At 39.9% G+C, this 12,892-nt stretch overlaps 1 protein-coding gene across 1 annotated transcript in view; it reads left to right on the top strand.

Moving 5' to 3' along the window:
* The window catches only part of LOC148592835 (cyclin-dependent kinase 6-like), a 46,987-nt gene that overhangs the window by 13,151 nt on the left and 20,944 nt on the right, over window positions 1-12,892 (top strand). Inside the window, exon 2 of the mRNA XM_088533446.1 lies at window positions 11,756-11,891. Within this exon, the coding sequence (XP_088389572.1) occupies window positions 11,756-11,891 (136 nt within the window). The remainder of the gene's footprint in view (window positions 1-11,755; window positions 11,892-12,892) is intronic.

Genomic DNA, 12,892 nt, shown 5'->3' with positions numbered 1-12,892 from the left:
TCCAAGCGGGTTTTGAAGATCTCCAGAGAAGGAGACTCCACAACCTCTCTGGGCAACCTGTTCCAGCGCTCTGCCATCCTCACTGTTAAGAATTTTTTCCTTAAGTTCCTGTGGAACTTTTGGTGCTTCAATTTCCAGCCATTACCTCTAGTTCTGTCGGTGGCCTCCACTGAAAAGAGGCCAGCACCATCCTCCTCACTGCCTCCCTTGAGGTACTTATAGACACTGATCAGATCTCCTCTCAGCCTTCTCTTCTCCAGGCTGAACAGGCCCAGCTCCCTGTAGTGGCCTACTATAGGCCTTTAGTGATAGAGAATTGATTTTATTCTTGCTGTGGAGAAGAAATGATCTTTCTCTACCTGAGTGGTGGGAATTATTGAGAAAGTCAAGTACCTACATTGGTAAATTGATAATTTTAATACTTGAGGCTGAGGAGTTAGACCTACAGAATCATTCAAATGATAGTAAATAAATAGTGATGGAAAATAGATTGGGAGAAGAAAGTTGCAGGGATAGATGAGAAGAGAGATGTGGAAGCTGAGTAAAAGAAAAAGAAAAGGAGAGAGAAACCTGGCATGAAAAATGTAATAGGGTTTTCAGTAGCAGGTGAATTCTTTATATAAAATTACCTGTTGCAATTCTGTTGTAAAATCTTTACATAAACAATGATGTCTAGTATGGTTAGGAATATGGTGGAAATTTGGTCTTTCCTTGACTGCTTATTCACATGGAAGAATAGAGACTTTTGAGGAGAGGCTGATGGGAGAACATAGTTAAACATGTAGAACAAGAAGTGGTAAAATGAAGACTGGGTATTTTTTTATGTTAGGTTGAAAAGAGAAGGAAATTGAAAAAAAAAAAACATGTAGTAACATGGTCCTCCTTGACTGATACCGACTACACGGACAGGGCAGACTACACTTTTCTTTGCTTGCAAGGATTGCCTAAATATTCATCTTGTTTTCATTTGCCTATACATAAAATTGTTTTAGCGCAGGAACCAGACCTTGTTTTGCAACGTTTCTTGTATAAGTGTGTTCAGTTACTTCGAAAGCGTGAAAGACGTGTTGTTGCAAATCAGCCAAAATACAATTTTGCTATTTATTTATATCTGACATATGCCCTCACTTAAAAAATAATGAATTTATTCCAAAATTATCCTTGCATTAAAATGTAAATCCTAATCTCATGCTGCTAAAAGGCACCCCAAAAGAAATAGTTGCCATTGCCCTGAAGTAATAAAACAGTCAAATAAAATTTATTGCTAGCTCAAAATGCTACTAACACCTCATTTTCATTGCCAAACTCTGCAAATAATCTTTAATTTGTTTTCTTTTACATATGTTTGCAAGAGAGTAAAGGAAATACTTAAAAAGCTGTACAGCCTGTACAATACTTAACTCAGCATGCATTAATCTATAAATGACTGGCTCGCAGTATCATGTAAACTGGTTGGAAAAAGAGGAAACATATTTATGAGACAGCTACCTGAGGAACAGAGGATGAAAGCACCTGAGAAGACATACTTCTAGGGCTTTTTTTTGGCATGTGCTGGGAATTAATTTAAAACAAGACAGAAATTATAGAACAATCAAAGAGCACACATAGCTGTGACTGTACTGAGCAGAATGCAAACCTTTCTATGGGGAAAAATATATATATATATACATGAAGCTCCATTTTTAAGCACTTCTAAAATGCAGTGGCTTGAATTCTGACAAAATGAGTAAGGCATTTGCATGGTAATGGAAATGAGGATCCATCTCTTTTTATATAGTGAGTGTTTAAGAGCAACTGCCTTCTGGCTAAATTTATTAAGCCAGAAAAAATCTTGTAAATTTCTATTGAAGATTTATTAGTCCCGTTTGCTCCTTTTCAGTACAGCAGGAATATTAAACTGCATCCTGTGAGTTGTCACAGGTGGAACTCCCCTTCAAATTAAAGAAAATTCAGGGCCTGAGCCAAAGCCATTTAAATACATGTAATAACTTCATGAGGCTTAGGCTGAGTCTCTTGTGTGCAGAGAATTTTAGGGCTGATAAAGGTCTGTGGCATTAAGTGAGTATGTCAGATGTGTTTTCAGTGTAGGTTTTTTGAACACCTCTTATTTTTTCTTAAGCTCCTCATGAGAAGAAAGTCTCTTCAAAAATTGAACGTATCCTGATATCCCACCAGCTAAATTATCTGGGATAGAGTCATCTCTCTGAAGTTCAACTAAAATCAAGTGTCAGGTCTCTGTCAGTAACCTAGGCAGCCTCTATTGCCAAGAGGGAGAGAAAGCACCTCCAGGGAGTTATTTTGCTCCCTTCCTCTTTCCCCAGAGCACACCAGGGGCAGGCACGCTCAGCGTAGCCTAACCACCAAACTGCTGAGCGCCTAAATTACATGACGTACCTTTCTTTTGTGGTAGCTGAGGAGAGAGCCCAATACTTCCCTAGAGTCTTAATTTTTAATGGACGGCACTTGAACTATCTGATGATATATAGCCAAAGAAAGCTGCATTTGGTGGAGTTGTCAGGTTTTTGCAAGTCTTAACTCTGCCCTCTTCACCCACTGGAATTTCTTTTAAGTGTAAACTTATATATAACTCTGTTACTCCTGTTTTCTTTAAGAATACACAAAGAGGAATGCAATGTTTTAGTGCGTAGATCTGGCTATCTTGCAAAACCAGATTCTGTTTGTCTTTCCTACTTGTGTGAGCAATTGCCATGGTCCTTGGGTTTTTGGGAATAACTGCAGAGCGTCACGGACTACGGGCAGAGGGGGAAACAGTTTTCAGCGTGTTCTGTGGAGGTGACAGGCACAGTACGAGCTCCCTGGAAGGCCAGTTCGGGTCATGGAGCCCACTGCAGTGTGTGCTGAAGGAAGGGACTCCCTTGGTCAGCAGTTCCTAGCACATACAGCCTTCTTGGGAGTAAATCTGACATCAAAGCCCAATCAATCAGAGTCACCGCTCGTATGAAGTATAACCAAAAAATGTTGTGAACTGCGTCTCTATTTCTGCGTCTTTTAACCTCATACAGGACAAGCATGTGTGGAATTTATAGATAAAATCTAAGACTTGTTGCTAGTTTTCACTTTGCCACGCAGCACAATTGCTTCTGCTGCCTAACTGCTGTGCTTGCCTTGGAAGTGGGTAGATACGTCTGGTCCATTTACAGGAAACTTTGAGCAGCAAGGGACCATTAGCTCTAGCTGTCCATAAACAGATGCTTTCAAGAGATTTAGACATTTTAAAAGTTGTTTTCATGCAGCTTAAATAACTGATGGCAAATTGATGTTTCCATTTGTAAGATAACAAGAACTGTTAATATCCGTTGATGTTTTCCTAGTCTCCCAGGTGAAGACCGAGAAAGCAACAGTTCATAGTTCAGTTCATTTGAGAGTGTAAGGAAAACAAATATTGTCATGAACTCCTTGCAATAAATCACAAACATCCTTTCCCAAGAAGCATGGCCATATTCAGGAATTTAGGTGAGTCATAAAGCTAATAAAAAAGTTCGGAGGAGGAGACTTTGTGTACAAACGGGGCCATTGAAGCCCAAAAGGGGAGCTTGCATGCAGCACCCCAAGTTGTAGGAGTCTCCCTGCAGGAGCAAGAAAAGCAAGACCAGGATTCTACAAAAAAAGCTGCTGTCATAGTAGGTATTGTGATTTCCTGCACATGCCTAGAGGAAGAAAGAAATGCCTAGAGGTTGGGGAAATAGTGTGTGAACTAGATAGGAAAATTCACTGCAAATGCTCTGTCCCAGCCCTACCACTCAGATGCTGAGGTCAGTCAGCACCCATTTTGCATCTCCCTCAGTGGCTTGGTGGTGTGGTTGCTACTGGCCCATGTAGCGGTAGCACTTAGTCCTTTCCATAAGAGGATTATAATTTCTTACGTAACAAATCCATAGTTTCCCCAAGTGCAGGCCACATGCATATAGGGTTAAGAGGCACAGAGGGTTTTGCATTGTAGTCTGCCCAGTGACTAGTGGGTTAATTATAAGAGATATATGACATTTCTTGGCCTTTAAGTTTCCCCATTCATCGCAGCAAAGCAAGAGTTTAGAAGCAAATTTAGAAACAGACTTGTGTTAGAGTTACTTACAATGTTTAAAATGTTGAAAAAAAAATCTCTGCTATGATATTGCAAGGATTTTAAAGACTGTATGAGAAAGAACATTTGACTTGAATTTGAGTGGTATTCTTCCTGTCGTTATTTTTGATATGTTAAGCTCACAATAAGTCAGTTGTCTAAAGTGTAGGCAATTTCCAAATGGAAAAGAGATTATATTTTTGAGCTACTAAAGACAAGAATAAGTAATAATTCATAAAGTTTTGAAATTTTCTAAAGATCGGGTATTGATTTTATTAAAGCCCAGGAAGATGATCAGCTTACATATGGCACAATCATGAATTCAAAATATAAACTGAAATGTGGAATTTGTAGCAATCAGTCTGACTGTGGACTATACATGAAAAAAGACTGGATTTCACTGTGTCCCTTCTTGCACTAGGTACAGCTGGGAGTCAAGGGTAGCTTCTGTGGTCCTTTCATTTGAATTCAACAAAATCAGTATTCAGACATAGGTTTTATTTGCATGTTGAGCCATTTAAAGGATGGAAACCATCTAAAAAGGAATGCAGCTTTCCCTGAGGAAGGTATTCTCCCAAAAATTCGAAACATTTAATAAAAGATGCACATACGGTCCCAAAGAATCAGAGCATCTTTAATTTGTACTTTAAACTGGAAGCTTACGCATGCGCTCAGTAGTGTATAACAGCAGTATACATAACTCTGAAAAGCAGCGTACATTTGCATGCCTGAGGAGCGCATGAGAGCAATACAAATAGCTCAGACAGCTATTGCTGATCTTAAAGAATCTGACAGTGACTTTCCTTACAACAGGCTGTGCTGTTTTCCTGGTCTGTCCGGCACAGAGAGTCTGTTTGGTAGGGCAGTATAAAGAGTAAATACTGTCATTAACAGGCTGATAGTTTCTCTAGATATTGCTCAGTGCATGGCCAAGTTTGGGTTTAAAATCAGTTCCAATGACTTGAAAATGTTCATAGACTGGTAAGAATTAAATGTTTTGGGAAAGGGGTGGGTTATAGGTTGAGTCCTGAAGCTGAAGTTCTGCCAGTGGGAATGTTGTTTGAGTTGCTGAGCTTTAGCAGATTCATTTCTGTTCCCTGGCTATTAAAAATAATCTCCCTTCCCAAAGGTGAACAAGAAATGTCAGTGTTGAAGCTAGAAAAGGCGGCATTAGGCTAGAAACAGAGAGAGGTGTAGAGAACATCTTGTCAAATGTAGTATTTGTTGAAGTAAAAGTCTTAACAACTGAATCCTTTAGCACAGTGAGTACATTTGGCCCTCTCATCTTTTGGGCGCAAAGCTGGGCTTCTGTTGCAAATGAAAATGAGTTTTGGTGGTTTCAGCCGAGAGACGTTTGCCTGCAGCACAGAACCCTTCGACGCGGCCCCCGGGCTGGCGTGGGCCGGCGTGGGGCTGGCGTGGGAGAGCCAGCACTGCAGGTCAGGGCTGCAGGCCGAGCCGCGTGTTGAAAGCCTGCCCGGGCAGCCCACACCGTCGGAGCTTCGCCAGCGCCGTTTGCTTCGCTTGCAAGAGCATCTATTTCTCACTGTCCCTTTCTCTGCCTCTGTTTCTCACACACACTTAAAGAACAAGAACATCCTTTATGAAACTAAGCATTTTAAATCATTTTTCCAAGGCTTAGAGGGGAGAGACTGGAAAAAATTACAGCACAAGGCTCAGCTTGCAGATGAACGATTGCTTGTCATCTTAATATCTCCCTTCCTTCTCTTAAACCTCACTGTTGACTGGGCTCTAAGAAAGCATACTGGCTGGATGCTGCTGGAATAGGTCCTGGACCTATATTGCTGGAATAAGACGTACTGCTGCCTGCCTTTCATCAGGCAGTGACTTTTATGCGGTAGCTATTTCTGCTCTGTACACACCAGGTAATGGCTAAGTGACAGCAGAGTTGAAAACATCTCATCTTCCTGATGTCGGCCTATCTGAGATAAATTCTTCTGTTATATGTGATGTTACATCCTCCTGTCCCTTTCTGTTATTTTACTGAAAGAATGACGGCAGGAGACACGGCTACTCTTTCCTGGGAGGATGGCAGAGCAGGGAGGACGTGCTGAACCATGCCCCCCCACCAAAAATCAGCAGAAATGTAGACATTAAGGATTCCGGATACAATGGTTTTGCGGCTGAAGGTGGCCAGCAGCCATGTAGAGATACTGAAGCTTCTTTTAATTAATCAGGACATGCTTCTGGAACCTGGCTCTGGCAAGGTGGAGCTCGCTGTGTGGTTTACCGTGCTACAGGCAGTGCTGTGCTGTCCCACCCAGGGCTTTCAGTGCAGAGGTGGGTCAGTTGGGGGTTGTCCAAGGGTCTCTGTGTGACGCTGCAGTCCGCCATGGAGACACAGTGTTGATGCTCAGCAGTGCAGCTGCGATTAGCGTGACAAGCAAATTGAGAAGCTCCAGAAGACCCCAAACATTTTTGAAAAGGGAACTTGAAAGTCTTGTACTATTACGTGATTTTAGAAATTTTATTTCAGAAAAAGCACACTTCCAAAAACATGAGATACTTTGAATTTAGAGGCCTGTGCATCTGCATGTGCATAGGGATGGAGAAGAAGGTGATTTCTGATGCGGATATGGCAGAGAAGTAGGTCCTGGAGAAAGGGAAAGACATTGTTACACATTTTGGAGTAAAAAGTTCAATTTCTTGTTTTGCTATGTGGAACATGATTCTTGCAATGCACATGTCCTAGTTCATTTGCCAAACTACTGTGTTCATCTGCAATATGGTCCATACACCAAGTATATGTGAGTCTAAATGGAGACTGATGCTAGCAGGGTCTTCCTTTCTTCAAAAACAGGAAAGGAGAAGGTAGCTAAAATAAAAAAAGTGCAAAGAAAATAGGATTTTTCAGGGACAACATAGTTTAAAAAGTTGGGGTGGATGAAGTGACTAGTAAGAAACCAGGTCCTAGAAACCAAGAGGCTTTCAAAGAGCAGAAGAATCTAAGGCTGCTACTGAAATATGCCATCAAAGGATGCCTGACTGTCAATGGTTTTAGGTATGAGAGGCTGAAATTTTTGTGCCCATGAAAATTATAGACTTCCAGGCCTAACTTGAGCCAAATGTAGTGAAAGCAGAAGCTATTTGGGCTCTCCCACACATATTTGTCAATAAACCTCAACCATGACCTGTAATAGTCCTGGTATTTCAGTCTTGTGGTGTTTGTGTAAACACCGTCAATCATACATAAATTCTGTCATGGTTTTCTGTCATCTGGATAAATGTCTTTCAGAGCAAGGTCGAGACCACCAAACTCTTTTCCTCTGAGACTTCATGCAGACTTATGAAGCCTTAGAACTGCAATTTATTCCGATGCCACTAATTGCCACACCATGGTTTGCTTAAACCTTTCTCCTTCTCATAAATCAGTGGCTCCAGTTCTCTTTCTTTGCCATGTATAAATCAGGAAGCAGCAAGGCAGAGACTGTTCCTAAGAAAATTAAAATAAATCCCTGTTATTTAAAAACTTTCTGAGGGCAGGGACTGTCTTTTTGTTCAGTGCTGTGAGTGACCAGCACAGTAACAGGATCTTTGTTCATGTCAGATTAGTCCTACTGCAATAAAAATAACAATAAGCTTTTGGATGCTTTGGCAGCAGCTATCTCATTCTTTGGTCTTCCCTTTGACTCTGTTCTGACTAATTTTCCAATTGTGTTTCCTCATCTGTGTGACAGTAGACAAGAGAGCTCACATCCTACAGATTTTAATATCTCCATGTCAGACTATGCTGTTGTTTTGAACATTCTTGCAGGTGTCTTGAATGGATGGTTTTGATCCCTGTCACCAGAAAAAGTAGTAGGAAAAAAATTCTTATTACACTTGGGAAACTTTAGAGCAGTCCACAAAGCATCTCAAAAGCAAGTACAGTAACAACTAAGGGCTCCAAGTTAGAGAAGAGTCAGCATTTTTCAAAAGAACTTGCAAAATGGTTCATTTCTTCTAAAAGCATTTAATGTTCACAATGGAACTGAAATTGCATTTGTCGCACATAGGAAGCTACAAAGACTTCAAGATGCATCATCTTGTTTTCTGCATGCAAAAGACAAGGTATTTTTGTAAAAAAGCAGGCATTCTGTCAGGTTACAACAAGACCCACTAGGTGCTAGTAATATAAAACCCCCCAGAAACTTAAATTTCTTGGTAGTAAGCTTTTTCATTTTAGTACAATTAGCTTGAAAAAACGTCTGCATTAAAGCACAGATCTTCAGTGCGTATCTGTTCGACAGTGTTTAACTTCAGCTTGACACATCAAGCTACATGTGATTCCCAGCCAAACATCTTGTCAAATACTTGCAGGATTTCCCATAGCGGATCTTACTGTAATCAAATAATTCAAACGTTTCTTTGGTGAACACAATAGAAGGGCAGGGCTTGTGTTTACAGAGTGTTCGGTATGGAAATCCTGTATTAATTGAGGAAGATTGACTTCTGCTAGGACAGTGTGGACGAAGTAGCTCTTTAAATAAAAGGCCATATGCTGCAGCCTGTTGCAGAGAGGCAAGTCTAGCAGTTACACACAGAAAAACGCAAAGAAGTGGCTTGAAAGAAGGTGCAGAGTTAATCCTAACTAAAGGCAGTTTGATGGAGCTGTGTATAGGGATGATTTTTTTTGCAGTGGATATAAAAGAATGTAATTTGGAAAATCTTGGTCTTATCCCTACGGAAGCTATCAAGTAAAGAGGCCTCATTGCACTCTATCTGTTTCCAGGATAACTAGCACAGGCAATGCCAGATGTTACTTTTTTCTGTAATATCAAGGACTTGCATAAGCAATGCTTTAAATAATTATCTTTTTAAGGCAGCAGATGTATTTTCTGTGAGTAAACACTGTGTGCTTCCACCCAGCCTGCTGCTGGATCAGGAGTTTTTATTACTAGCCGTGAAGCACTTCTTCTCCTGTCACATAAAAGGTGTATGCAAGTGAAAGATGGATCGGTTTTTCTCAGGGATGTGATTATAGGCGACTAGAATTGCTCTCCTTTGAGTTCCTAGTTTGGCAGTGCCAGAAAAAGCCAGAATCAAAATAAGCCCTACACATAAGAAGTAAAGAGAGTCAGCATTTACTTTCTTCTAAAGTAAGTTGGAAGTTATACGTTGCTTCTATATTCCGGAATATTTTTTCCTTTTTTTTATAGAGTAATAATTCTGCTATAGTTGAAAGGATGATTTTGCCAGTGTATTAAATACCTGGCAAAAAAAGGTGTTTCAGAACATTTTTAGGTAAATGTAGGTCAACACAAAGGAATCACACAGTTGGAAATATTTTCCAGTGTTTATGTTCAGATGTTCAGACCTGTCTGGCTCCTCTCTATTTGCATGTGTTGGGGTTATAGGCAGTCCGGCTACATTCCACATTGATTTATATAAATATATGGCAGATTATTAACCTCCAGCCAAATACCAGCTAATTTCACTTTTCAGGGTGGTGTGTGACTTTCCACGAAACTGATTTTACCATAAGCAAGGCAGATATCTCCTGTATAATGCCCCCGTAGGAGACTTGTGCTTGGACATTTGCTGTTAGAGTCACTTTTTTTTACCGTAACCATTTAATTAATATTTGTTCATATATACACATTAAATTGTATTTTTTTAGAAGAGTTAGGGTGACACACTCTCCATATTCTCTAGTCCCAGTTCTCAAATAACTTTTCTTCCACAACCTGTAAGCTTTGATTTGGAAAAAATTGGAGAAAATGTAGCAACTTTCTTTCAGCTTTTCCCCAAAGAAAAAACCCTCTAACAAACTATTTTTGTAAAATTTAGTCACAGTAAAGAACTGTTAACCAAAAACTGTTTGGGGCTCAATTTATATCCCACTAGTAAGAAGGAGACTTTCTTTCCCCTGGTGGTTTTAGAGCAGTGTGGTATTCTCAGCTGGTGTGAATGTGAGTTCTTGCTGCTCCACTGTTTCTTCTGGTGGTGGCTGGCAGCATCCTAGAAGACCCACACTGGTATTTCTGTAGTGAGCTTGGAACAACAGCGGGGTTTGATGCATGTTGGGAAGGTGGAGGCTAGAACTGAAAAATCTGAGTGCTGTTGTCAGTCTTGTGAAGTATGTCTAGAAAACAGATAATTTTCTTCAGTTTCATTTTAAAGCAGATTTTTATACCACGCTGCCCTGTGGAAACACTGATAAAGGAGTCCAGTTATCAAAGAGGTGTTTTCAAAAAATACTTAACTTATGAAACTGCCATGACTTTTCGGGTTATGATTCAGTGCTTTCTCACTGAAAAAAGTACTGTGCATGCATTCATTTTCAAAACGTGGTACCTAATAAGCAATTTTTCTTTTCAAATAAGATATAGGAAATGCTCTTAAAGTGGGACCTGAGCCCTGAAATGTGTAATCTATAACATATCAAGTGAAGCACAGTGCAGTCTGATTGCAGTCTTCACAGTTATGCCAATTCCTGCCTTCCCTTCTCTTGTGAAACATTTTGAGATTTAAGATAAGAAGTAAATACTTAATTCAAAATATTTTCCTAGTCTGTCTTTTTGGATGACCTATTTAAAAATTAATGACCCCCAAAGGCTTTGTGCCTAAGCTGTTGGCTACAGATATGAAGTGTTTAGCCCTAGGACTGAGAACAAAGATATTACTTGATATAGTTATCAGAAATCTTTCACCATCCCAAAGTAAATAAGCAGTTTTGCTAAGTATGGGGATAAAAAAAAACACGTGATAAAACAACATAGCTGCTGTGCTGTTGACCAAGATAAGCCCTACCTTCGGTGCTACTTTTGAAGTGCTATCAATACTATGTTCTTTAGTTTATCTATATAGTCTTCTTTTTAATAACTGTGTTTACGTTTTTGTTGACTCTACTGTCACCTAATAAAAATAGCATAAAAGGATGATATTTAGCATTAGATATTATTTAGCAATTCCTTATTGTAATTATTAATTATACATTTAATTATAACTATTAGTTAGCTTATAGCATGTAGAGATCGCGTCCAGGAGGGTTTTGAATATTTCAAAGGAAGGAGACTCCACAACCTCCTGGGCAGCCTGCTCCAAGGCTCTATCACCCTCACAGTCGAGAAGTTTTTTCTCATGTTCAGATGAAAAATCAATCAATCAATAAAATAAAATAATATCAATGTGACATTCCGGAGACCAATTAGCTTGAACTTACTGTTCTTCAACAAGGTGAAATGATGAAGAAATTCTACTAAAAGAGTGACCAAAAGGGATGAGAAAAGAAGGCGCTCTTGGAAGGGGTACCTTGTGCCTCAAGTTCTTTTCTAAGCTATATCCTGACTCTGATAGTATTACTTGCTTCTCAGAGATTGCAAGACCAATTAGCACAAAAATTGAGTGTCCAAAAATTGAGTTCTCCCAAAGAGAATTTAATTCTAGAGACATGTAATGGTTCTGAAGAGGGGAATCTTATGGAAAGAAACTGAAGGTGCATGTGAACACTGCATCTTTGTTTCTCAAAATGTTATTTGTATTATTTGAGGGGAGAACAGGGGAGGGAAAGGAGTACAGTTGATGAGGCAGAGAACACGGATAAATACAAAACTACTTTCTATATTTTTAATCTATATACTTTAAGAAATTTAGAATTATGTATATACACTGGAAAGTATGATTGTACTGAATCCTGTGTACTTACCTCCTCTTTCCTTTTCCTCCTCTCAGATTGTTTGATGTGTGCACCGTGTCACGAACAGACAGAGAGACCAAGTTAACATTAGTGTTTGAACATGTGGATCAAGACTTGACTACTTATTTGGATAAAGTTCCAGAGCCTGGAGTACCTACTGAAACTATAAAGGTATTTAAGAAGAAAAGTTGCGGGTATTATTTCAGAAAATATTAGATAGGCAGGACAAAGGATAAAATCGCAAGGCCTTGCAAGGGCAAACTGCATTTTGCTTCCACAGGATTCTGTCATATGAAAATTGAGTAATGTCCCACTTCCAGGGTAGTGCAGAGATCTGCAGTCAGTAACTGGTGGATTCTCTGTATGGAAACCTTGTACTCATTTTCCTCTCTTAGTTTTGTAAGTAAGTCCTCTGACACTCAACTATTTTACTGCACTCCTACCAAATTTAGTACTGCAAATCATTAAGAATGGCCTTTACTTGGGCCTGCAAGCAGATGACTCTATTACTGTTTAGTCCAGGGCTACTTGAACCTTCCCGAGAAGGTGTCTGTCAGAGCGCTGGATATTGTTAGAATGGACAAGATAGAGTGCCGGGAAAATCATAAATCCTGTGCTTGTTCCCTTATTTTGCCTTTTGTTCTTTATTCATAGTTTGCTCTTCTCCTGTGTTTGCATGATGTCCCTAAGAGACTGTTTTCATTTCATGTCCCTCTGACCAGAAGGGTGTCTGTCCTTTTCCAGAGCAGATGTTCACCAGGGATGTGTGGGGAGGGGGCTTGGGCTCGGCACCCCTGGAAAAGGGGTTGTGCTCCGGTGGGCAGCGAGTTGTGGTGGAAGCTGGAAACGTTCTCAGTACCTGGCAGGGCGATCATGAAGTTTTCCCATCGCAGGTCATCTCATGCTCTGCATCTGCAAAGGAGGACCTTTTCCCAAGATAGGAAATGCTTGTATTGCTGATACTAAAATAGGTTTTCCAAATCCTCTTTTTTTCTCTACTGGGAATTCCATAGTGAAGTGCTACATCAGGGATCATAGCTTGAAATGTTTGAGAAAATGTTCAAGCCTGGGAACAGAAGTAGAGGTATATTGATGTGCCTATGTTTTGGCTCTATCTATTTAACATTTCTTTTGCTTTTCTTTCTTCATCATGAGAAATAATTTATGCTCTC

The sequence above is a fragment of the Tinamus guttatus genome, unplaced genomic scaffold, assembly GCF_059628265.1.
Source record: "Tinamus guttatus ecotype Peru unplaced genomic scaffold, ASM5962826v1 Tinamus_guttatus_pri_ptg000503l, whole genome shotgun sequence".
Taxonomy (NCBI): Eukaryota; Metazoa; Chordata; class Aves; order Tinamiformes; family Tinamidae; genus Tinamus; species Tinamus guttatus.
Note: the sequence above shows the minus strand (reverse complement) of the source record. Positions and strands in the feature narration are given on the sequence as shown.